The 27,934-nt window shown below is 35.6% G+C and overlaps 1 protein-coding gene across 2 annotated transcripts in view; it reads right to left on the bottom strand.

Moving 5' to 3' along the window:
• The window catches only part of CDC73 (cell division cycle 73), a 122,622-nt gene extending 95,233 nt beyond the window's left edge, over nucleotides 1–27,389 (bottom strand). For both annotated transcript variants that reach the window (XM_032422506.1, XM_032422507.1), the window contains exons 1-8: nucleotides 26,925–27,389; nucleotides 24,396–24,501; nucleotides 21,299–21,368; nucleotides 16,683–16,745; nucleotides 16,547–16,599; nucleotides 13,349–13,437; nucleotides 3,991–4,207; nucleotides 1,322–1,420 (exon numbers count right to left, since the gene is read on the bottom strand). In XM_032422506.1, coding sequence (XP_032278397.1) covers nucleotides 1,322–1,420; nucleotides 3,991–4,207; nucleotides 13,349–13,437; nucleotides 16,547–16,599; nucleotides 16,683–16,745; nucleotides 21,299–21,368; nucleotides 24,396–24,501; nucleotides 26,925–27,055 — 828 coding nt within the window. In that variant the 5' untranslated portion in view covers nucleotides 27,056–27,389. The remainder of the gene's footprint in view (nucleotides 1–1,321; nucleotides 1,421–3,990; nucleotides 4,208–13,348; nucleotides 13,438–16,546; nucleotides 16,600–16,682; nucleotides 16,746–21,298; nucleotides 21,369–24,395; nucleotides 24,502–26,924) is intronic.
• Nucleotides 27,390–27,934: the final 545 nt, after the last annotated feature.

The raw sequence follows: 27,934 nt of genomic DNA, 5'->3' as shown, positions 1-27,934 counted from the left end.
TACTTTCAAAAAAAACCCTATATAACATAAAAACAATTTTATCTACGTTTATTTCCTTTGTTGATTTATATGAAACTACCTGGAAGGATTTTCAACAAAACTGGAGGACATGTTTGAGTTTAAATTTAAATATAGCCTATATGTCATACATGAAATTTACTTTGGAGGGGTCCTAAGTGGCAACTCAATGAGTGAGGCAGTCAACTCTCCAAATGGCTAAAACTAAGGTACCATGAAAGAACCAAATGATCTGTGATCAGGAGAAACACAACATATCCACCAGGAAGTCACACATAACCAATGATTTCAGAAAAAGCCCCAAAATAGACAGTAATAGGGGTTTTTATCTCTAACAATGGTAAGGATTCTCCCAAGCAACAATGAATAGGTCTGTTACTTACTTTACACAACTTCTCAGAGGGCTTTTCCTAATTTGCCCCTTTCAGATTCTAACCCAAGTGTGTCTCTAAGAATTATTGCTTAAGTAACTTTATTTTTCTGTTTTGGTTGCTTGGGGTTTTTTAAATTGTTACTGTTGTTGTTGGTTTATCTTTTGACCCCCTTTACCTATTTCTCACACTCCTCACCCACCCTCCACCTCTAACAACTACCGCATCTATATCTCTATCTGTATCTCTGTATAAAGCTTGTTTTGTTTTTAGAGTCCACATAAAAGAGAGAGCACAAGGTATTTGTCTTTCTCTAACTTATCTCACTTAGCATAATGCCCTCAAGGTCCATCCATGTAGTCACAAAAGTCAAAATTACATTATATTTTATGGCTGAATAATATTCAATTGTGTGTATATAACACAATTTCTTTATCCGTTCATCCATCAATGGGACACCTGTTTCCATATCGTGGCTATTGTAAATAATGCTGTAATGAACATGAAGATGCATATATCTTTTCAAGTTAGTGTTTTCATTTTCTTCAAATAAATACCCAGAAGCAGAATTGCTGGTACATACAGCAGTTCTATTTTTAATTTTTTTGAGGAACTTCCATGCTGTTTTCCCTAGTGGCTACACCAATTTACATTCCCACCAAGAGTGCACAAGGGTTCCTTTTGCTCCACATCTTTGAAAACACTTACTTCCTGTCTTTTTGATAACAGCCAATCTAACTTGTGTGAGGTGAGATCTCACGGTGTAAGTGTTAATGGTGGGGAAGATTTTCACATATTTCAAGAATATTGAAGCAGCAAAAGGTTTAAAAGCTACTGATTTAAAAACTTTAAGATGAGATGTTTTCAAAATTACAATACTGAAAAGAGTCATTTTCATTAAAATTAATACATAAGCAGTAACACATTCTTACCACAGGTGCTGCATTTGGGGCTGGTCGCTGTTCAGGTGCACGCCCTTCTTCTCTAGCTTTTACAGACTGAAGAATTGCAAAAATATTTTTGGAAAAATTCTAAAATATAAATGGATCTTAATTAGCCCACTTAAAATTAAGTATTCAAGGCAGTAAGTTTGTTTAATAAACAATTTCAGACTTTTTTTTCCTATTAGTTCTTCCCTACTACATCACTGAGGTGTTCTTTACTATACACACAAATAAAAATCGAAGTACTACTAAAAATTGATCCCCAAACCAAATTATTATAAACATACTGTTATTCATTTATTTTTATTTTACTTAAACTGTTTAATTGGCTATAAATATATTCATATTCTGCATCTATTCAAATATGTAGCTAGGAAACAAGTTACTGAAATAAAAATGAGATTTGTTGTCACAAGAGGCTTCTCCATTCTTAATGAAATCAATTACTATACTTCTTCTAAGTATAATAAACTCCAGTGCTAATCTCAGATTGCTGTAATTTATATGAGATGTGGAAAATTTTAAAATACTGTTTGTTAGGAGTTACTGTACACTTTTAAAAGATTTTTAAATTGGGAAGTATTTTTAAAAACTTGATTCATGCCAAGATGCCAGGAGTTAACCAACCACTGCTTCTACACCAGCAGTACAAAAGTCAACACAGTGACAAATGCAAACAAAGTCTTAATCCTACTATGAAAATCACTGAAAATACATGAAAATCAAATTTCATACTTTAAAAATAATAAAGTACAGTGTGTGAGACACTAAATCTAGAAGAATCCATGTTATCAGCAATTTTTGTGTGGAAGAATTACAGGTGATTATTATCTTCCTTTTAATGATCTCTTTTAAACAACTTTTCAACAAGGAACAACAACTTATTTAAGTTTAAAAGTATATTCTTAATGGCATTATAAAATCAGGTTGCTTTATGTGGGTTGCTTGCAATAATAATATAACTGTAAAGGAACATACTTATTTTTCTCATGAACCTTTTATTCCAGAAATTTAGATGGTAAGGCCCTAATCCCTGGTAATAATGAAGATCTATCTAAAATCATAGGGTCTATTAGGACTGAGTACCTAAAAGGTTTTTTAGTGTTCAGAAAATGAAAACCATATACAGAAAGACTATCAGTCAAAACAGTTGTTTCTGGTTTTTTAAAAATGTTGATGATCACAGAAGTAAACCTAGCTACCAAACAATTCTTAAACTATAATTTATTTCTTAAATCACCCTGTGATGGCAACAACACTAACTTAAATGAGAGCACTAAGTTTTGGAATAATGGTAAAACCCTGCCACCTAGAGCTCAAAGAAAACTGTTCATCTCAGTTTTTTGAAAATTTAATGTTTGGTCTAAAAGTAAGATGGAGCATAGCACGTATGTTTTATTCCTTTACTATAAGATTCAAATTTTTTGGCTATTATAATGAACATTGGTAGAACATTAGCAGTTGCAATATTCAACTATCAGCCATATTATGCAGTGAAAATGAGTATCAACAGATCACTTTACTGTAAATTCAAAAACTGAAGTTTATTTATATTCTCAGATTTCTCTATAATTCTAAGCTCTGGGGAATGATTCCTAATCTTGACCTCAAGTACTTTGTAAAATATGACAAAGTACAAAAGGACGAAAATTCTTTCCTTCATGTACTCTTTTTGAGTAACCCGATTCCTACTAATATGGCACAATAAATTTAAGACCAGAATCCAGAATCTGCAAATAAAACCAGTCTGCCTTGACCAAAGTTAAAGTTCACTTTCATTGGTAACCTCACATACTTCCACACACTCTCTTACCATAACATATTAACAACTGCACATCAGTGGAGAATTAACATTTAAGAGAAAATTGGGAGGTGAGGGAAAGACAGATGAAAATATGTAAATGAAACAGAACCAAGGCAATCTTTTTGGAGATGCATTAAGATACTTAAACATCCACTATCTTTCAAATTTTTATCTTTCAAAATTTAAAGTACACATCTCCTTTAACCAGAAATTTGCTTCTAGGAATTAAATTTTTGTTGTATACACATAAATGCACAAAAGTACATGTACAAGGATGTTTTTTAATGCATTACTTGTAATTGTGAATAGAGAGGGAAGGAGACAGAAAGGGAGGAAATGAGGAAAAGGGAGAGAAAAAAATTCCACAATCCTATAGCTACAAAAACAAATAAACCACCTAACGCCATTAATAAAGAATAAATAAATACTGCTACATCCACACAACAGGATATAATATATAAAATACACAAATAAATGAATGATGATTTTCTTAAGTGTCTACTTTGTGGGAAAAAAATTAATAACGATATTAATGACCACACAGCTGGCCATCACCATCCCCTCCTCATTAAGTTAAAGCAAAAATCTGATCAACAAGAAAACTGGGCTATTCACTGGATTTACAAATGAGGTGCAAATCAAGGGGCTTGCACTGTGATTCAGACATTTACATCAGCTTCTTCGGTGACCAACCACTAAATGGTAAAGATGGCCACTTAGAAATCTACATTATTACTGATCTTTCAGAGATAAAACTTGAAAATTGATCCTAATAGCAAATTTTAGCCAGTTCTATAACCAATCACAGATTAGATACACATACTCACTCTAATGAATGAGTGAAAGACTTTACCTTTCCTGTGCTCTGTAAGATAGTTGTTCGTGTCCTCCACACTCTCTCTCTGCTGACAATATCTCGTGTCACATCTACCTCAGCATCCACAAAACTTCTCTGTTTAAGGGCAGTTATGTCATCATCTAAGTCAGTCTTGATAGTAGATCTTTTCTTAGCCATAATTTTGGCTTTGATTGCAGCAATTTTTTCCACTGACATAGCTTCAGACAAAGACCTGAAAGCAATTTCCTTTTTTTAAATTTTCATTGCAAAGATCTCTTGAGCACATCATAAATATATTTTGTTACATTTATAGGTTTTGGTAAAAAAATAACCTTAAAAGTGGCAATAATTAAGATTTTCTTATCTAAAACTTATATACTTGGTATTTAATAATCATGTAAGATCAAGAGTCCACATAGCATTATTACTCTATGAGCAAATCAGTAACTTCTTAGAAGGGTCAATGCAACAAAAATCCCTGCACTTGTGTTTATCTCCCCCCTAACCCCTGCAAAAGGAAGAACCCATTAATATAGCTGCTTTCCTTAACATTTTCTCAGACTTTTATTTGCCAATGCCTCTCTAGACACACAAATTGTACATACAAACACACAAAGACACACCCCACCTTGGGGGGGGTTGTGTGTCAAAAATTCATTCTGTGAAGAATTCAAAGCTTAGCTTTTCCTTGAAATTTATTTCAAGGTTTCAAACCTTCATAATGTATATAACATACCCATTTTATAGGTGATGAAGGCTTTTATATGCCATATCAACATATATTCCTTTTACTATCTGAAAGATTAAACCATATTTTGCAGTTTTCTTTTTTTTTACCTGATTTTCAAGTAACAGGCAAAACAGCAAACAGGGGCTATACTTTGAGAACTATAAAAAAAAGACTTAACACAAAGTTTAGTGTCGTTTTTTACAAAATGAGAAAAAGAGTTAAAAAGGGTTTGGGTAGGGGTGCCTGGGCGGCTCAGTCAGTTAAGCATCTGCCTTCGGCTCAGGTCATGGTCCTGGGATTGAGCCCCACATCTGGCTCCCTGCTCAGCAAGGAGTCTGCTTCTCCCTCTCCCTCTCTCGCTGCTCATGCTCTCTCTCTCTCAAATAAATAGAATATTTTAAAAAATAAAAATAAAAAGGGTTTGGGTACCTTAACAGTTGACAAAATTATTACTCTAATCACAAGGTGACAATCTTGAAATATGTTTAAACAACATCTGGAAAAAGGACAGGAATTCCTGCAGGTTTAAATATGGTAGTATTATATAGTATACTAGTTTATTTATATAAGGTATGAAGATACTTTATAGCAGATGCTCAGTATGCATCTAGTATTTGATTCATTTTATATAATGCTGTGCAATTTTACCTTAAGATCTAATGCAAACCAGCATAACTTAAATCAAACTCAAATACTTTTCTAAATCATAATCAAATGTGAATTGGACTTTCAATCATTGGAGTTTTACTTCCAGCTAAAATGAAGTAGCAAGGATTGGATTATCCCTCCTGCTTCCAAACAACCAGTGAAAATACATAAAACAGTAGCTTACTAAATACCTGGTATCAAGCAATGAGAGACCATGATCTCTGACAAATGAAAACCAGATAAACAGAGCCCTATGAATGCTGCAGTTTGAAACCACCTTGTAAGTTTTCAAAATGGCATAGGGAGGAAATCCAGGCAAAACTGAGTGGATTACCTGATTTGAGAAATGGTGCTAGAGTCCAGCAAAACAAAGGTGGCTGGAATTCATAGGCCTAAGTACCTGAGAAGAAAGAGCTGCAATGAAGATGCCCATCAAGTATTCCAGGAGAATACTGATTAGCACAGGACTATGAGAAAACAAAAGTCGGGTATAGAAACCATCCAACAAAATTAGAGGAGATAATGCCCAGAGCACACAGAGGGTGAAGAACAGTTCCTGTTCCCACCAGCCAAACTGAAAACCTCACATCCACTGGGCATTAGGTAGAGTACTCAGAATGGTTTTGTGTAGGCAATGGTGGGGAATAATTATCCTAATTGAACACTGCCCAAATAACAAATCTTAAATCAAAACATAAAAGAAACAAACTGTTTCCAAGTGATTTAACTATATCCCAAAAGAAAATTTAGAAAAATACAAAAATACCTAGCACTCAATATGGTAAAATGCAAAATGTCTAGTATCCAAAGATCACAAGGCATGTAAAGAAGCAGGAAAATACAAGCCAGAATGAGGAGAAATCTAAATCAAAACCAATTATAAATTGACACAGATGCAGGATTAGCAAAGACATTAAAATAAGTATTTTTATAACTCTATTCCATATATTCAACAAATTAAATGAGACATGGACTATATATTTAACCAACCTGCAGAGATAAAAAAAATATAATGTTGGAGACTACAAATACATCACAAATATAATTATGGAAGAAAAGATTAGTGAATGACACAACTATAGAAACTATCAAATGAAGAGAAAAAAAAAAAACCCAAATATTTTAAGAAACAAGGCCAAAAATTTCCTAAATTCAATAAAAATTATGAACACAAAAATTCCCTCCAAAAGCTCAATGGACTTCAAGCACAAGAACCATGAAGAAAAGGCCAAGTTATGTGATAATTAAACAGCTCAAAACCTGTAATAGAGAAAACTTTTAAAGTACCCAGAGGGAAAAGAAGGACACATTTCATTAAAAAATTTAAAAATTTAAGAAAATAAAGGATGACAGCAGACTTCTCATCAGCAACAATGCAATCGAGAAGGCAGTGGTGTAACATTTAAAGTACAGATGGTCCTGACTTAACAATGGTTTGACTTACAATTTTTCAACTTTACAATGGTATGAAAGTGATATGCATTCCACAGAAACAATACTTCAAACTATGATCTTTTCTCAGGTTAGTGGCATGTGGCACGATGCTCCCTCAGGATGCCTGGCAGTGGCAGAAAGCCACAGCTCTCAGTCACCCATGCAATCACCAGGATAAATAACTGACACATTTAAAATCATTCTGTACCCATACAACCATTCTATTTTACACCTCCAGTAAAGCATTCAATAAATTACATGAGATGTTCAACACTTTATTATAAAATAGGCTTTGTGTTAGCCCAATTGTAGGCTAATGAAAGTGTTCTAAGCATATTTGAAGTAGCCTAGGCTAAGTTATGATGTTTGGTATATTAGGTATATTAAATGCATTTTCGGCTTACAGTATTTTCAACTTAGGATGGGTTTATCAGGATGTAATTCATCTTGGTCATAGGTCATTCATAAGTCAAGGAAGACCTGTACTTAAAAAGATGTAACTTAAAAGGCACCTGGGTGGCTCAGTTGGTTAAGCATCTGCCTTCAGCTCAAAACATGAACCCAAGGTCCTGGGATTGAGCCCTGAGTTGGGCTCCTTGCTCAGCAGGGACTCTGCTTCTCCAGCTCTCTCTGCCCTTCTTCCCGCTCTCTCTGCCCTTCCCCCTGATCGTGCTTGCTTCCTCTCTCTTTCTCTCAAATAAATAAAATCTAAAAAAAAAAAAAAAAAGAACTTAAAATTTAATATCCAGTAAAAATTCCTAAAAAAAATAAAAATAAAAAAATAAAGGCTTTTCAGCAATACAAAAGTTGAAAGAATTAATCATCAGCAGGTTTGCCCAAAAAGAAATGTTAAAAGAAATCTTTCAGGAAGAAGGAAAAAAATTGGTAAATAGATCTGAACAAAGAAATGAACAATGGAAATGGGTATCTGTAAATACATGAGATTTTTTTCTTATTATTTAAAGCTCTTTAAAAGGTAACACTTTAAAAAAGAACAATGCATACTGGTGCTTACAACACATGCATAAGAAAACCATTTTAAGGCTCCCATACTATACATGAAGTAGCGAGTATAAGACTTGCAGGTAGACTGTGATGCTATAAACCATGCATAGTAAAAGCCCTAAAGCAAACACTAATAACAAAACAGTTATAAGTAATAAGCCAACAACAACAAGAAAAAAGAGAATTACAACCAATATTCGTTTATTCCAAATAAGAAGTCCCAAAACAGGACAAAGAGACAAATAAAAAACAATAAGCAAAATGGACTAAAACTAACCATATCAATAATCACATTAAGTATAAAAGATCTACACACACAAGAAAAGTACTTAAACTATAAAGACACACAAGTTAAAAGTAAAAGGATTCCAATTTTCAGATGAAAAGAGTTCTGGACATGGTTGCACAATATGAAAGTCCTTAGGACGATGAACTACACACTTTAAAATATTACAATGGGGTGCCTGGGTGGCTCAGATGGTTAAGCATCTGCCTTCGGCTCAGGTCATGATTCCAGGGTCCTGGGATCGAGCCCCACATCGGGCTCCTCGCTCAGCAGGGAGCCTGCTTCTCCTTCTCCCTCTGCCTCTCCCCCTGCTCATGCTCTCTCTCTCTCTGTATCTCTGTGTCTCAAATGAATAAATAAAATCTTTAAAAAAAATAAAATAAAATATTACAATGATAAATTTTGTTATGTGTTTTTTACCATAACGTTTCTTAAAAAGTAAAAGGTAGAAAGATATACTATGCTAATATAAGCCAAAAGAAAGCTGGAGGAGTGTGTAGGTGAATATAAGAAAAAGTAGATTTTTTTAATAAGGAATATTGCCAGAGATAAAGGTCACCCCATAATGATAAAAAGATTCATTCATCAAGACAACATAACCCTAAACATTTACACCTAGTAACAGGGCTTCAAAGTAGACAGAGAACAAAATCTGATAGAAATGCAAAGAAAAATAGACAAATCCACAGCCAGAGACTTCAATAATTCCATCTCAATAATTAATAATACAACACAAAAAACAAGTGAGGATATAGAAGACTCTACTGACACTATCAACCATACTGACCATAGTAAGACACTCCAAAATAACAGCAGGATACAAATTCAAGTGCCGACAGAACAGACCTTATTTGGGGCCAAAAACAAAGTTTTAATACTTATCAAAGGATTCAAAATCATATAAAATATAACCATACTTTGGAATAGATTGGAAATTAGTAACAAAGATCTCCAGAAAATCCCAAATATTTGGAAACTAAATAACTCCCTTGCAAACAATCCATGAGTAAAAGAAATCAAAAGGGAAATTAAGACAGTAATTTTGAACTGAATGAAAATGAAAACACAACATACCAATATGAGATGCCATTAAAGCAGTACTTAGAGTGGAAGCTGAGGTTATTGATTTCCCTCTAAAAAACCATAAAAAATACAGCATATTAAATCCAGAGTAAGCAGATAGATCTCATAAAGATGAGAGCAGAAATTGAAGAATTAAAAAAGAAGAAAAAAAAAAAAACTAAAGAGGAAAATCCCAATCTGGTTCTTTGAGAAGATCAATAAAACTGGTCAATTTTGGCCAGGCAATAAGGAAACACAGAAAACACCAATTGCTAATATCAAAGAATGAAAGAGGGGACATTGCTACAGATTCTAGACACCTTAAAAGGACATTATGAACAACATTACACAAATAAATTTGACAATGTAGATGAAATGGACAAATTCTTTCAAAGAAACACTCAAAGAAGAGAGAACCAGAATAGACCTATTAACTATTAAACAAAATGAATATGCAGTTGAAAACTTTACCTTAAATATATGAAAATAAATAAAACTATAGTACAGATGGCTTCATCAATAGATTTTCCCAAATGCAGGAGGAAATACCAATTTTAAACAAACTTTTCCAGAAAACTGAAGCAAAGGAAATACTTTCCAACTCATTCTGAGACCAGAATTATCTTGATAGGAAACAAGACAAAGACGTTATAAGAAAACTACAGACCTCAAAAACATTGGTACAAAATTCTATACAAATTTTTAAAAATCTAATTCAACAATAAATAAAAATAATAATACACCATGATTGTAGTAGGCAGCCACTAAAACAATATCCACCTCTTGGCATTCACACCCATGTGTAATCCACTTCCTGTGGGGGTAGGGGCTGAACCTTGTTTCTAACAAATAGAATGCTGTACAAGTGACAGGGTAGGGTGTCACTCTGAAGACTTGGCTATAAAAAAAATAACCTCTATCTTGCTTGACAGCTCTCTTGCACTCTTGCTTGCTCACTCTAATGAAGCAAGCTGTAATACTGTGAAATATTCTAAGAACCAAGAACCAAAGAACCAAGAGTCCTCTAGATAACACCTGAGGAACTGAAGTATTAATCTAACAACCTGTCAGGAACTAAATTCTGCCAGCAACCATATGAGTGAGCTTTAGAAGCAGATCCTTCTCCTATCAAGCCTAAACATGAGAACACAGTCCTGGCCAACAGCTTAACTGCAACACTGTGAGAGGCCCTAAAGCAGAGAAGCTACCTAAGTCACCCCAAGACTCCTGACCCACAGAAACCATGAGAAAATAAATATATGTAGTTTAAGCCAATATGTTTCAGGTTAATTTGTTATGCAGCAAGATAACTAATAAAATAATGAAGTAGAATTTATCCATGAAGTGCAAACATCAAAAATTTAATTTAATTCACCATATTAATGAAAAACTATACGATCATTTCAGTAGAATCAGAAAAAAACATGTGACAATAGCCAACATTCCTTTCTGATAAACTCTCAGCAAACAAGGAAACAGGTATTTCTTCAACCTGTTGAAGGGTATCTAACAAAAAAATCTAAGCTAACATGCTTAATGGTGAAAGAGTGCTTCCCCTAAGATGAGGAACAAAACAAGAATGTCTAATCTCACTGCTTCTTCAACATTGGATTAGTGAGGATCAGTAAGTCTAGCCAGTGCAGTAAGGCAAGAAATAAAAGGCATCCAGTTTAGAAAGAAAAAAAAGGGGGGGGGGGGGGGGGAGAAAAGATATATTTTATGTGTCGACAACATAATTATCTAAGTGAAAAGCTAATGATAGCTACAAAAAAGATTACAAGAACTTATCAATGAGTTTAACTTGATTGCAGGATACAAGATCCATACCCAAAAATCAACTGTATCTCTATACTAGCAATAAGTCAAGAATTGAAATATTTTTTAAAATATCACTTATAATAGGATCGAAAAGTATGAAATAGGACAAAAAGATATATAAGGCCTGTATACTGAAAATTAAGAAATGTTAAATTACAGAAGCTCTAAGTATCTTTCCAGTAATAGAAAGGGAAATAAATACATCCTGTTCATAAATCAGAAGACTCAATATTTTTAAGATGTCAATTCTCCCCAAACTGGTCTACGGATTTAATGCAATCCCAATCAAAATCCCAGTAAGCTTTTTTGTAGGAAATGACATGTTAATTCCAAAACTCATGTGAAAATGCAAAGAATCTAACACAGCAAAAATATCCTTGAAACGGAAGAACAAAGTTGTAAAGCTAACACTATCTGATTTCAAAACTTATAAACAGTCATTAAAACAGTTTGGTACAGGCAAAAAAACCAATAGATCAACAGCACAGAATGGTTCCAAAAACAGACCTACACATGAACAACTGATTTTTTACACAAGTGCAAAGAAAATTCATTGGAAACCAATAATGCTAAATAACTGGGTTATCCACATGCACAAAACTGAACTTCAATATCTAGATCATAAAAAAAATAAATGAATTTTGATCCATACTGTATAACCCACACACAAAAAATTAACTGAAAATAGATCATAGGCTTAGATGTAAAACCTAGAACTAAAAAATTTCTACAAAAGAATATGAGACAATCTTTGTTCGCTTTGCTCAGGCAAAGATTTCTTAGATATAACACCAAAACAATTCACAGAAGAACACGTTGACAAGTGAGATGTCATAAAAATTAAACTGCTCTTCAAAAGGTAGTTAGGAGAACGTAAAGGCAAGTCACAGACTGGAAGAAGTATCTGCAAAGCCTATGTCTGAAAAGGACTTCTATCCAGCACATACAACAAACTTTCAAAACTCAGTAATAAGAAAACAATCCAGTAAGAAAAAATGGACAAAAATCTGAACACACTTCACCAAACATGATATAAGATGACAAATAAGCATGCAAAAAGATGCTCATAATATCATTAATCATGTTGTAAGTGCAAGATAAACCATCTTATACCATTTAGCATGGCTAAAATTAAAAAGCCTGATCACACTAAGTGTTGGCAAGGCTGTGAAGAAACTAGAACTCTTATATATTGATGGTAGAAATGTGAAATGGTACAATCACTCTGAACGGTTTGATGATTTCTTAAAACGGTAGATCTATAACAGTACACAATTCAATCACTCCTCTCCTAGGTATTTACTCAGTGGAAATGAAAACATATGTCCATAAAAAACTTGTACACAAATGACCACAGCTTTAGCTGCAACAGCCAAAAAACAGCAACAAGTAAAATGTCCATAAACAGTTGCCTAGGAAAACAAATTGTGTTACGTCCGTACAATGGAACAGAATGAACTACTCAGCAATAAAAAAGGAATGAACTACTGATACATCCAACAATATGGATGAATCTCAAAATAATTACGCTAAGTAAAAGAGGTCAGACCCACCCCCAAAAAAAGTACATATTACGTAATTCCATTTATACTTAACTTTAGAAAAAGCTAATTTATAGTAACAGCAGATAATTGGTTGCCTGGAGAGGAAAGGATGTGGGGATAGGTAGAAGTGTGGAATCATAAAGGTACACAAGAAATTTATGGGGGTGATACTATATTCATTATGGTGATTATGATGATGGTTTCACAGATGTATATATATATGAAAGCTTATCAACTTATATTAAATATGTGCAGCTTATTGTTATGTCAGTCATCTTGAATAAAGCTTTTAAAACTAGACATTGAATTTTTAAGTTTGGATAGAACTTCCAAAGCATTATATTGTGCCAAGGAAAAATTATGAAGTGATTCCAATTATAGTAAAAATCAGGGATCAACAAAGTATTACAGGCCAAATTCAGCCATGCCAATTCTTTTATAAATGAAGCAATCATAGACTGCTTTCCCTACCACAAGCATTAGTTACCAAAAAAAACCCCCATGTGACCTTCACAGCTGAAAGTATTTAATTATGTGTCACTACACAAAAAAAGTTTGCTGACCTCTGCTATAAATCAACAAGAGATCACAAAATAAATGAGAGACTTGGTTATGGAGTAATTTTAAAAAAGGCAAGATCAATATGATAATAGAACCAAGAAGGCTTTCCAGAAAGCTTAATTAACTTTCAATCTCCCCTGTCATAAAACATGCCCACACATCTTCTTTTGAACTTAGGGCACAGAAGCACATAATAAATGCAAGAGGTAAAGGTAAATGTAGGTTAACATATTAATATCTCCTTTTCCATATACAATTAACACTTTCTACTAAAGAAAATCTTACCTAATCTGTTCAGTCTGTACAATCCCTTCTTTGTGACCCTCCAAACGAGCAGCCAATCTCTCTTTATCAAGGCGCACACACTCTTCATCCTGAAAATAATCACTGATTAGTGAATATTGCACATTTTTATTTAACTTGTAGAGCAAAAACAACAACAAAAAAACAACATGTAACTTTTCCTTACATAAGTTCCTGCCTATAACATGCCAAGCATCGCTGCCTTAAGTCAGCTTGATTTTAAGATTACTTCTAGTTACATAAAGACAACAATAATAAATACATGTTGGATCACATAAGAGTAGAACTGATTAAAAGCTTACCAAAGAAACTTCAGCAACTTTTTTCTATGATTAAACGTTCTTCCCGTAATGTATCATATCTATTTTTATTCATAAAGGTATTATACCACAAATAAATTCCTTCTCTTCAGGAAAATTTATCACTAAATTTTATGAAAAGCCTTCACCACAGTCAAAAATTTCATTTTGGAGATAATTTTTTGCACCTGTTGCCCCAGGTCCTGAATCCATCAGGATTTCTGATGACCAGAAGTGAAACTTGAATGTTTTCAAAGCATGTTCCTTAGAACATTAGGCATTTCCTACAAAGTGCCTCATGGGCCACTTCTCTTGAGTTCAACCCTTGTAGCTCAGCTTTTCTCTAACCTGCATGTTAGAATTTCAGATAAAATTTAGTCTGGAAAGTGTTCGGTTAAAAATAAAACTTGATCTAGTTCAATGCCCACATTCAACAAATGAGAAAACTAAGGAACAGAGTTAGTGTCTATGGCTAACAAAATATGATATTGTATAAAAAGCAGCAGTATATTCAATGTTGTGCTCCATCCAATTCATGCTCTAATATTAACCTATCACTTAAAACATTTTGCTGACATGAATGCAAAGATAGTATTTAAGCAAACTGCATTAAATTCTAGCCATTTGTAAATGAAGGTATAACACAAATTACTCAAGTTCCTTAGGAAACTACTGATTTTAAAGACAACTGCAGCCTAGATTTTAATCAGATTAGATCAGAATCTCTGCCCTCAAGGTTTCTCTCCTAGCACAGTGCCTTGCAGGTTCCCAATATATATACGCTGAACTGAAAACTGTTTATGTAACGTAGTTGTTTATGTAAATCATTTTAACTCTATAAATACTCTGCAAAGAATTTTATTATGATATTCTTGCTGATGTTTCAAGTTAATGGTATCCTAGCAAATTAGCATTTTTGTCATGTTCGATTTATTTCAAATAATTAAACTGTAAATTCAGATTTTTCCAAAATAAGTAGTGTGTCTAAATTCACTCATTTTGTTCACAGTGGGTCACAACCTTCTTTCATACAGATGGAGCTGGTGAAAACTTTCGTTTTACTGCTACAAAATTTGTAGTCAGTATATATAGTAGAATGGCTAGAAGCCAGATAGTCTGGGCTCCAATCTTGGTTCTGTGAACATCAACAAATAACTTACTCTCTCTGAGGGGTTTGTTTGCTCACTGATGACATGCATAGTACTGCCAACTTCAGGAGGTTGTGGCTGAGGATTACATGAGCTAATATACATAAAATATACAAAAGTAACCCAGAACAGAGGAGAAACAATGAGCTAATTATCATTATGATCATTAACTAAAATACATCAAGTCCATGTCTCAGAGTATGCTTAATTAAAATTGTTTTATAATTAATTAAAATAAAATTGTACTGTTTTAGCATCAAATTCTGTCAATGATTATATAGAACATACTTACCAACAACCCTGTCCCTTTAACATTTACCTTTTTATCCTTAGCTTTGCTATTTATGTAGCAGGCAAAAGATACAACTATTTGATTTTTATACAAGTGTGAAAGGAAAAGATTTATGGTTTCCAGTAATATTAACATTAGTGATGACTACAAGTGTTATTTCTATATTATTAATTGATACATGGACCAGTTCAGCCATTTCTCAGATGTTAAGTGTACCTCTAGTACATAATCTTCCACTGTCAGGGGGTTTTATATGTAACTGATCTGAGGCTTGTTAAAAAATTTAAATAAATAGCTAATTTCTAAGACTTAACTTTCTTATGCAGTACCCTAGCTGTTGAACAATTTTTCTTTCTAAAGGTAACTGCATTTCTTATACAGCTTCTATTTCATGTGAACTATCCTTATTTACCAATATTAGTATTCCACTTGCTGGCTATAAAACACTACAAAAAACATGCAACCTAATACACCAGTATTTTTTTTAAGGATTTATTTTAGAAAGAAGGGGCACACGCAAGGAGGGGGAGGAGCAGAGGGAGAAAATCTCAAGCAGACTCCAGCTGAGTGCATGACCCTGAGATCATGACCTGAGCGGAAACCAAGAGTAGGATGTTCAACTGACTGAGCCATCCAGATGTTCAACTGACTGAGCCATCCAGGTAACCCCTAACATACACCAGTATTTTAAGAAATAACTGTAATAAGCACTTCATGTTCACCATTCTTAAGAGTGAAGCAAATTCTCACACCATCTTATTCCAGGGGCAGGCAAACTACAACCCAAAGGCAGGCTCACCATCTGTTTTATAAAATTTTATTGGAGGGCCGCCTGGGTGCCTCAGTTGGTTAAGCGTCTGCCTTCGGCTCAGGTCATGATCCTAGCGTCCTGGGATCGAGCCCCGCGTCGGGCTCCCTGCTCAGTGGAGAGTCTGCTTCTCCCCCTCCCTCTGCCTGCCTCTCTGCCTACTTGTGCTCTCTCTCTAGCTCTCTGTCAAATAAATAAATAAAATCTTTAAAAAATAAAAAAAATAAAAAATAAAATTTTACTGGAATACAGCCTTGCCAGTTCATTTATGTATTGCCTCTTCCTGCTTCCACACTATAATAGCAGGGTGGAATAATTGGACAGACACTAAACGGCCCAAAAAGCCTAAAATATTTACTATATGATCCCTTACAGAAAAGTTTTCCAACTCCTGACCTAGCCCAACACTTTCGTCAATAAGGATATAAAAGAAAAGAAAGTGATTTGTCCAACACACAGCTTATGTAAGAGATCTCAAACTATAGCTCAAGCTGCTATTAATCAAACATTCATTATACTACAACAATTTTTCCAGAAAAAAGCTCCTAGGACTACTATGAGAAAGAATTCTTATTCATATACAAACCCAATTTTGTAATACTACAATTCACATTTAAAATAAAGTCCCATTACCTCAATGCGTGGTTTCTTTGCTTCTGCTAAAACTTCATCTGCAGCTCGTTTCACTTTTAAGAAAAGAAAAGTAAGTAAGTACATAGTTCTGGAGTAAGTTTTTGAATGTTTAATATAAATATGTGACAAAATGTACCTTGGGTAGATCGCTGAAGACCTATTTCTAGAGGGGCACTTCTGTCTATGCTTGCTGATGTTGCTGAAGATTTAAAAAGATTTATGTGAGAAGACCAATATTTGAACACATACACTTGACATTATTACAAGTGAAATGCTCAATATTTGTTATTTCTTACTTTATATACAGTGATTTCCCCAGGAAAAAAAGTTTTAAAGCAGTTTTATAAAAACATTATAAAAGATTAATCTGTATTTAAAAGTCTGTAAAAGGACAAGTATTTTTAATAATTTAGCTTACAAATTATTGTGAGAATCTGAAATCAACTGGTCACTTCAAAGAACATATACTCTGATGTTAATTACCACACACGAACATAAAATATATCTAAACATAAATACATAAACATATAAAGGAAAAGGCTTTTTTTAAGTTAGCATTCACCTTAAAAAATGCAATTTTTAGTTATTCACAACAGGTAAAAAATATTTTTTAAATTAAATCATTTAATTTTTGAATGGTTCAAAATAATGAAACTAACAAAAGGATGTACCAGTCCCCATCCACCTAGTTCTCACCACCCTACATAACTATTTGACAGTCTCATGTATCTTTCTAGTTTCTTTCTGTAGTTATAAGAAATACAAAGTTATGCTTTTATTTTTCCCTTTTTTTAACAAAAAAGGTAGCATACTATACACACTGTCCTGAACCTTTCTTTTTTGACCTAACAATAGAGCTCTAACATATCAGTATGTGGAGCATTCTTTAACTTTCTTTTTAAATCTACATAGTATTTAATGTATGGGGTAATTATAATTTATTTAATTAGTTCCCTATCTATCCACGGGCAGTTCAATTCTAACAGGTTTTTGCCACTACAAACAATGACACATTGTTCATTCATTTTCAAATATACCCCTAGGATAAAGTCCCAGATGTAGGATTTCTGGGTTGATTCTGTAGTAATAGATACTGCCAAATGTCTTCAGTGGGAGTTGTATCAATTGACACTACAACTAAAAATATATTAAGGTATCGGTTTCCTCAGAGACTCAAAAGTATATTATTAAACTGATAAATTTTTATCAATGAAGTAAAAAAAAAATGCTATCTCTATATAGTTTCAATTTATAATTATGAGTGAAATAAACATTTTTCATATGATCTCATCACCTTTTCTTTGAATTTTATGACTATAATCTATTGGGTTGTTGGTCTTTTATGCATGTATTTCTAGGACCACTTCGTATTATCACTAAGACTGGTCCTTTCACTGTGATGAGTTGAAGTATTTTTTCCCAACTTGTCAGGTCTTTTTTTAATAATACAGAACTTTTTAATTTTTACCAACCTATTACTTGAATAATCCTATCTTTCCCCCACTGATTTGACCTATCTTTTTAGTTGTGTCAAATTCACATAATTTAACATTTAACAGATAAAAAATTGTTCTATCAGTTTATTCACATTTTTTAAATTACTAAGGCTTTATAGTAAGTTCTGAACTCTAGAATAGTATTTTCGCATTGCTCCTCTCCAAACTTTTATGACACTTACTTTTACCAAATGGATTTTAGAATCATCATGTCTATTCCACCCTTCCCTCAAGAAAAACTATAGAGATTTTTATTGGGATTATGCTAAATATATAATCTATGTTATGAACTGACATCTTTAAGCTGTTACGTCTTCTTGTCTAAGAACATGGAATGTCTTAAGATTTCCTCAACTTGTTCATTAAACCATTAATTCAACAATTTGTTTTAAAAATAGCAAAGGAGGGGCGCCTGGGTGGCTCAGTCGGTTAAGCGTCTGCCTTCGACTTGGGTCATGATCCCAGAGTCCTGGGATAGAGCCCCGCATCAGGCTCCCTGTAGGGAGCCTGCTTCTCCTTCTTCCTCTGCCATCCCATCTCCCACTTGTGCTCTCTGGTTCTATCTCTCGGTCAAATAAGTAAGTAAAAATAAAAATAAATCTTTAAAAAATAAAATTGGCAAAGGAATATACTTGATGACTAAATTTTTTTGTCCTATAGAAACTACAGGTAATGACATGGATGAATAAAGGGGAACTTTTTTCTTGTTTCTGAAAAGAAAAACCATTTATTTGCCCTAAAGTACTCTCCCCTACTAACCAGCCTATTTATCAAGCTTGCCTGAGACACTTTTAAAATATAGAGAATCCTAGACTCTATACCAGATCTTCTGAAGCAAAAAAAATCTAACGAGTGCACCATATGGTTTAAAAAAAAAAAAAAAGCCTTTGCCTATCCTCTTCAACTCCATTCTCCTCACAGCAGAATTAGAATCCCGCCTCAATCCTCTCCCCGGATTTTAACCCTTATTTTATCAGTCTATCTTTCACGATGGTAAACATGTTCAGGACACGAATTTTGCATTTTGTATAGCACCGAGTACAATGCCTTTAAGAATAACCATTCAAGGGGCACCTGGGTGGCTCAGTCGGTTGAGCGTCCGAATCTTAATTTCAGCTCAGGTCATGACTGCAGGGTCGTGAGATGGAGTCCCAGTCTGGGCCTGGCAATCAGGGAGGAGTCTGCTTGAGATTCTCTTCCCCTTTCCCTCTGCTCCTCCCTACCGCTCGTGCACAGGTGCCTGCTTTCTCTCTCTCAAATAAATATATAAATAAATCAAAAAAAAAGAATAACCACTCGTAAGTACTTGCTGAATGTTCAGTGAGGACAGTACAGAAAGACAAGACTCTTGATGATGGTCTTTCCATTATGCAAGAGACTCTGTGCAAATCAATCTTAGTGTTAAAGCCGTGGAGCACAATATGTGATAAGACAGCTATTAATGACTTAAAGGTAGTAAACTCCACCCCAAGGAAGGTTAGGGCTAATCAGTCTTATATTGATTTATTCATATTATTCTAAGATTATATCCATTTATTCATACTCATCAATTTATATATCAATTTATTATACCTCTTTATTCATATTCCTTAAGACAGCAAGTTAATGATTACTCATTTATGCAGGTAAGCACCCACTATTAACCACTGTTCTAAAATGATGGGTATTTAACAACTGTCTGCCCTCTTACAGTTTATCCTCTAGTGGGGCAGACAATATATTAAGTAAACAAATATGTAATTTCAAGTCAATGTAAGGGATTTGATGAAAAATAAATCAGGAAGATGCTATACATACATCGGCATATGTGGGAAAACACTGCTATTCTGTATTTTAGAATGGTAAGTTCTTTCTGACAGAAGATTTAAGCACAGATGTGAATGAGGTGGTAAGAAGTAAGACATGTGACAATGTAGAGAAACAGAACTGAACACAGAGAAAACAGCAAGTACAAAGGCTTGAAAAGTTAGGATAGTTTATTAAAAGAACCAACAAGACTGGACTGCTGCGAGCAAAGGAAGGTTGGAAGAAGATGAGGCCACAGAGATTTAGGCAGAAGCAAGATCACGTAGGTCAGGATAGGATAAAGACTGTGGGCTTTATTCTAAGTATGACGGGAAGCCACAGGATGGGCTTGAGCAAATAAGTGACACAATCAAGTTTATATGTTTTCAAAAAGAGGTCACTCTAATGGGTAGGCAAAGACTATACGGGAAATTATAGAGTGGGGACCTTAAGAAAGCTATGCAAGTCTAAAGGGGAAGAATGAAACATGGTGGGAGTAGAATGGTTAAGAAACTGTCATACTTTTAAAGTTAAAGAAAAAGACTTGTTCATGAAATTCATCAAAGTAATCAAAGATTTTTTCCAGGGTTTCTGGCCTAACAACTCCATGAATGGGAAAGCATTTACTGTGATGGAAATACTGGGAGACCGGACCTGCTATTTTAGTTTTGTTTAAGAGGTGAAGGGAAGGAAGGAATCAGCATTCTATTTCAGATATGTTGTATTTCACATACCTATTAAATACCGAAGGAAAAAGGTGGACAGTGGATTTATAACTTGAGCTTAGGAATAGGTCAGTGCTGAAGATAAGTAAGCAAAATAAAATGAGAGATGGACAATGAATAGAAAGAGAATCAAGAGTCTGGTGCCCCAAATGCCAAGTGAAGAAAGGCTTTCCAAAAGGGAGTAATCAACAGTGTTGATATGGATAAGAGACTAAAGGAATTGATAACCCCTAAGTCAGTGTTGACCTTACAACAGTACTTTTAGTGAGACTGTGAGTAGGAAAGTCAGATTAGAGTGGGGGATTCAAGAGGTAGGCAGTGATATCACACAACTGTTAACAAAGAATTCTGCAATAAAAAGGAGAAGACAAATTCAACAGTAGATACTAGGAATGTGGGGTCAAAAAACTTTTTAAAGGAGAGATCTTACAGTATGCATTTTAAAGGGAATGCAGAGAAAAGGAGAAAGATGATGATGTAAGAGAGAAGCAACAATTCACAAAGGCAAAGTCTTTCAGAGTGTGAAAGGAAATGGAATCTATAGACAGGGAAGTGGTGACTGGCCTTAGGAGCGAAAATAGTGCATTCACCATAATAGAAAAGAATGGAGAGTATATGCACACATATGTTGCTGGTAGGTTAATTTTTTAGTGAAAATACAAATTCTCTTTCCACTGCTTATTTCACAGGGGAAGGAAAGAAACAATGGCTATTTAAGAGTGAGAGCAAGTTAAAAAATTACTCACATGCTTCACCATTGAGATATCCAAGTAGATCTTTTCGGTCAGGTCTTCTAACCACAGGAATATTTTCAGTCTGAAGTCAAAATTTTAAATTAGTTATCAAAACAACAACAATTATAAGAAACATAATAAAGACAAACATTATGTAATGTATGAATTTCATTCCAACGTATCTCGGTAACATTTACTTAGGATCTTATCTTTACAGAACTAGGCTAAAAAACCCAATAAAAGTCTTGAAAAATTTTAAGAATATTAACTTTAATAACTTCATTCTTGAAATTCAAGTAAGATATATAAAAAATAACCATCAGAAATGAAACAATGACCCATCCCTCTTCAAAATATCAATTCCAATCTTTTTTGTTCCCTTGGCTTACCTTAAGTATTTTATTTTACTCATGATACTTCGCATGCTTTAGGCAATTATCTTTTTAGTCCTATTGCCTGCTCATTTTACATATTCCCAAGTGCCTTTTTGCCTCAAACACAAAACAGACTTCCTCAAAATATTCTACTTGAACTCCAAAATACACCAACTTAGCCATTAGCCTAAGTTTTCATAATTAACAATAGGTATGTGTTACTTAAGCATGGGAAAATACGTAGGAGATTATACAGGAAACCATTAATGGGGTTGTTTACTTTCCACATTACACATTTCTTTCTTACCCCTGAGTGTATACAAATTCTGTAAGGAAGGGTAAAAGATTAAAAAATTAAACCTGGAAAATGCATCTATTTTGGTAAAATGGATATTTTCCTTTAATCTCCTACATTAGCAGTTTCTAAAGAGGTACGCAAAACAAAACTGTATACTTTAGTCACCAAGTCATCTTCGGGCCATGAATTCAATGAATCCTGTAATTACCACAACTTTCCTATCATTTTTATAATATCAACAACACATGAGTACAAGAATGACTGGTGGCTGCAAGATTATATATTAAAATCCCTTTGCCACTTTATATAAGCAAAAATGAAGTAACAAGAATCCTTTGGCTAATTATCTCATACTGACTACTGCACCATTCTGCACACAGTCCTTGATGATAGAAATAAACTATACTTAATCACTTAAAATTAACTTTTTTTTAAAGGGCAGGCTAAATTTTAATTTCTGCTGGGAGTATAAACATTTAAGAGCCTACAGGTTTTTGTGTGCTTGTTTTTTTTTTTTAAAGATTTTATTTATTTATTTGAGACAGAGAGAATGAGAGAGAGAGAGAGCACATGAGATGGGGGAGGGTCAGAGGGAGAAGCAGGCTCCCTGCTGAGCAGGGAGCCCGATGTGGGACTCGATCCCGGGACTCCAGGATCATGACCTGAGCTGAAGGCAGTCGCTTAACCAACTGAGCCACCCAGGCGCCCTGTGTGCTTGTTTTTAAAAACTAGCCTACATGGAGGATATCATAAATAATTAAAAGATTTGAATTTTCTTTTTTTTTAAATTTTTAAAGTTGTTTTTTTTTTTAATTTGACAGAGAGAGACAGAGAGAGAGAGGGAACACAAGGAGGGGGAGCGGGAGAGGGAGAAGCAGGCTTCCCGCGGAGCAGGGAGCCCGATGTGGGGCTCGATCCCAGGACCCCAGGATCATGACCTGAGCTGAAGGCAGATGCTTAACGACTGAGCCACGCAGGTGCCCAAATTAATTTTCTTTAAATTACTGTTTCTAAGTCTGATAACACTCTTCATCATTTGGTTACTAATGAATTATGGACATAATACAGCCAACTGAGAAAGATACAAGTCTACTCACACTAAAATAGTAGCTATAGCTCAGGAAAACTTATTTCAGAAATGGTCTGCTCACAAGAAAGAGCAAATAACACAAAAGAGGAAAAAACAAAATTTGTAGAACCCTAGAATTATAGAATTCTGCCCTTTCAATCTGTGAAGTATTTAAGAAAAACAAAAGATTTAAATCTTATGTGAAGAAAGTAACAATTACAGCCATCAGTACATGCTACAACCATTTCCCAATAATATAATTTCTAAATGTAAACCAAGTAGCTGGATCATCTTTATTACCACAAAATGAATGATGTAGCCAACAAAAGATTCTAATTACTGCCTAACTCAGCTTTTATTTTTATATATTTTTTTTAAAGATTTTATTTATTTATTTGAGAGAGAATGAGATAGAGAGCATGAAAGGGGGGAGGGTCAGAGGGAGAAGCAGACTCCCTGCTGAGCAGGGAGCCCGATGCAGGACTCGATCCCGGGACTACAGGATCATGACCTGAGCCGAAGGCAGTCGCTTAACCAACTGAGCCACCCAGGCGCCCCTGCCTAACTCAGTTTTTAAAGATTTAAGACGAGGTAACATAGTTTATAGAAATGCCGTTATTTTTATCCCACTATTTCTCAAATCCCAAGTAGTTTCACCCTATATATTACTTCTTTTATATGTATTAGATGCCGAATATTTATTTCCTATTCAGAAATGCAGTGTTCAAATACTGACATGCTGAAGGCAGGCAAAACCGAAAACAAATGAGTTTGTCAATAAAGTATTAAAAACGTTTATTAAATTGATTAAAAATTTAATTTTAAAGTTGTCTGTTAATCTTGATTCTTTTTGATGCCCCCCCAAAAAGTCTTGAGATTAAACTAGAGTTCTGAATATCAGGGTCCTTCCACAGGCTTATGAATTTCTTAAAACATTCCTACAAATGCCTTCAAAACTTCTGTTCTTGTGAACAGTGCCCATGTTTTACATGAAAGTCATAGATTTAAAAATCTGCATAAATCACAGTGATCTAATTTTGACCCCCCGGTAGAACTTCATACAGACAAACCTTTTATTCTTTTGATTTGAAACCCATGAGGGAAGTGATCCATGCCAAATGATGTTGTCTGCACTGTGGACGAGGACTCTATTGAGTCCTGAAGAGGTCCCTGTTTGGCGCCAAATGTTGTCACATGCTGAAATAAAGTTCTCAGACACCAATCTGAGTGTTGGCCCTACAGGGCTGTTCTCCCTTGCAGAAGACTGGTGTCTGAGAACTTTATTTCAGTGCACGATGACAAAATGATACCTACCATCCCCCCCCCCAAAAAAAAAAAAAGAAAAGTTTTAAAATGAATTGTACTTACAGCTGCCCGTCGGACATAAACAGGATGAGAAAGGTGCACATTATTAAGTAGAAACAAGATAGAATCCAATGTGTAGTACTCTCTGGGTTGGCCTTCTTTTCCAGTCCTGAAATAATTAAGACAAGATTTTTACCCAATTTTAATTCAACTCCTTGGACTTAATTATATGTACAAATTTATCTATACTTACTTTGCTACCCAACAATGGATTTAATATGACTAACAAAAATACCCATAAAGTATGAAATTTAGTAAGTAGAACTGTCATTAAAGCAAAAGAACACAAAGGTAGACAATGACAAAAAGCAAGAAGGAAAGCATACCATATTCATACTCTAAGGCACTATACACTTTTTAGAATTTGGCCCAAATTTGGTTCTGGTCTTTGTCAATAGAGAGAGAAATCTAATCAGTTACAGATTGGAGAGGATCCACAAGAGAAAACAAACTGACCAGGAGAAGCACAACTACTGCCAGTGCTAAACTTAGAAAAAATTTATCCTATGTCTCCTAAGTAAGATACTGCTAAACACCATCCTTAGCAACATTCTTACAGTAAACACAACAATGAATTTCAGAGGTATAATTCTTATGACATCCCTCAAATTAAACCAATGATGTAAAACCATACTGAATTCTACCTGTGATAAAACAATGCAGTTTAGAGGTGCAGGCTCTTTAATGAAAGCACGTAATACTATTTGCTCAACAATATTAGTGTCCAATCTCACCCTTCCTACTACATTATCCTCACCTAAAAATGTCAATGTATTATTTAAATTCATCTGAATACAGCCCAAAGTAATCAGCCCCAACCTACATTTCTCTAGCCTGCATTTCCACTTTTCCTCTAAATTGACATATTTCAAATCATATATCACTACCAATTTTTGTACTCTGAAATGTGATATACAGGTAACCAGGTTATTTAAACATAATAAAAAAGCAAAGTAACACAACGTACAACACGCAATAAGGGTAACTATTGTTTACAGTTATGAAGTTGGACATATGTACACGTGCAGAGATGAATAAATGAAATGAAAATGCATTTATTAGTGTAATTCACTGTTGTTAAAGTGTGAAATCTATCCTAAGCAGTCCCTTTTCACTACTAGCTTCACTGAACTATCAAAACATTTCCCTTCCAGCTCTCATGCCCTTAAGCATGTCCTTTAAGACCTAACCCATCATGTCACCCTCAGGTTCTGTACCCATGCTTTAATGCTTACTCAGTTGTTCAAGAAAAATTTGTAGCACATCTACATCCCAAACACACTTCCACAAAACCTTTTCTAATACCCCAAGCTAGAAATGATTACTCTTAAGGGCCAGAATGCAATTCTTACCAAGTAATCTATCTGTTTTATCTCATCTACTCTGATTAAGTTAACCTCCTTTGAGTCAGGAACCAAGATGCTAAGAAATTTTTCTACTTCTCAGACCGAACCACCCTACACTGTGACTACTCTTTAACCATTTTTTAAAGAAAAAAACAAATCAGTTAAAATGCCAATCAAATATAATTGTGTCTGTGCAAATTCTTTTGAAAGGACAAAATGCAGGAAACTCAGAATGATGTCACTGCATCAACATTTCATAAAGCTAATCGAATCATAAGCCCTCAAGGCCAAAAAACTAGACACCAACAAACTAAATTTTCCTCGGCTTTCCATCATAAAGCCTAGTGCTCCCATTCAATCAAGCAAAATGAGTATGGAAGTTCTGGCCCAAAGTTCTAATTATCCAAATGAAATACCAGTGACAGAAACATCACTAAAAAGGCCCCAAACGATTATAGGACCTATTTCTAGATATTTTCCTTAATGACTTAAATTCAGAAAACCCCGCATGGATCAACGTTCCAAAACATTTCTCTTTAAAACACATTTCCTAAAACCACACAACACCATCGGTATCTTACTTAGATCTATAAAGCTCACCCCATTTCACCAGGAACTTTCTCCCTGAGGATGCCTTCCCCTCTGACACGGGTGTTGAGGACTCTGTTCCAAAGTGACCAAATCTTTTTCCCGTTCTAACTTCACATAGTTGGTTCCCTTCTCTCTTCTTGAGGGAATTACGAAAGGAAAAGAAACAGACCAGGAGCTGCAAGGGGCAGCAGGGATAGTTAACAACACATGGTAGCCTCGAAGAGAAAGAAAAAACTAAAGAACACAAAAAGACGTCTCCAGGACCGGACGGTGTGCCCTCTTCTGCACCTACACCCACTGCTAACACTCGACACGTACCGGCAAAAATGAACTAGAAAAGTCAGGAACTCCCTCGGTACCTTTCCCTTTGGCGTCCCAAAAGACTTAAAGAAAATGGACCACTCCAGACGCACCTCCGCCTATTCCCTCCTCACCTAAAAGTGTAACTTCTTTTCTAGAGAAAAACTTTTACCCAGAGACCCGTTTTTTTCTCCATCCCCAAAGGGAATCGGGGGGAGGGGTTAGGAAAGAGGTCGCCTGGGGGCGCCCAACTCTGCCCGGCCATCCCCCCAGGCCACAGCCATGACGGACTTACCCCCAAACTACATAGTTGGTCTTCACATTCTTGGGCCAGGAGAACTCGCCGAAGATCACTTCGTCTCCCTTCACCACAATCTCCTTCTTCTGGATGTTGTACTGTCGCAGGACGCTGAGCACGTCCGCCATCTTCCCCCCCCCTCGCCGCCGCCGCCGGCCCCGGGCGAAGCCGCCGCCGCCGCGCCTGCCTCCTTCTTCCCCTGTCGCCTCGCCCTCTTCCTCCTCCTCCGCCGCCGCCGCCGCCGCGAACCAACAGCAGCCGCACTAGCAGCCGTCCTCGCCTACGACAGCAGCTGGGGCAGTAGACACCCAGGCCGCCGAGGACCCCGCGCTATAAGGCAAGGCCCCGCCGCCGGCTGCCCGCGGAGAACGCCTGACTGCGCGCCTCCAGCGCTGCAGGGCCGCCACCAGGGGGAGCCGCGACCGCCCAGGAACACGCCCCTCCCAGACTCCCACTCGGCACGGGGCCGAATGCCGGCCCGAAACTCCGAGCGCAGGGACACCGCGCCCACGTACGGCGCACGTACGGGGAATATTGCCTGGCGCACGCGCACGGACACGTACCTCCCTCCCTCGCGGCGCGCACGCGGCTAGCGACAGGTGCGCGCGCACCTGCAAGGAAGCGGCATGCTTGAGTCCCTCGAGCACGCACTGAGTGATCGCGGACCCACTTTGCGGTCAAAGGCTTTCGGCTCGTTGTTTTGGAAGGAATTGAGCTTGGCAGAGGATTTGTAAAACACTAGGATTACCTTACCAGCTAAATGGGACCCATTAAATGGCCTCTAAGTCTTAGTGATCTTATTAAAACCTTTTAGAAGGGTGAGGTTTTGGGGGGCTTAGTTTGGGGGTGTTTTGTTTTTAGTGTATTCACATAGTGGTAATGACCTAGTCCGGAGGAGATCAATCCCGGATACCTATATTTGTTAGCTGTTGTTTGACATTGGCTACGATACATACCTTCTCATAGCATTAATTTGGTTACTGGAGAAAAGGAGTTAGTATGAGAAT

The sequence above is a fragment of the Phoca vitulina genome, unplaced genomic scaffold (assembly GCF_004348235.1).
Source record: "Phoca vitulina isolate PV1807 unplaced genomic scaffold, GSC_HSeal_1.0 scaffold26, whole genome shotgun sequence".
Classification (NCBI taxonomy): domain Eukaryota; kingdom Metazoa; phylum Chordata; class Mammalia; order Carnivora; family Phocidae; genus Phoca; species Phoca vitulina.
This window is presented reverse-complemented; position numbering and strand designations above follow the sequence as displayed.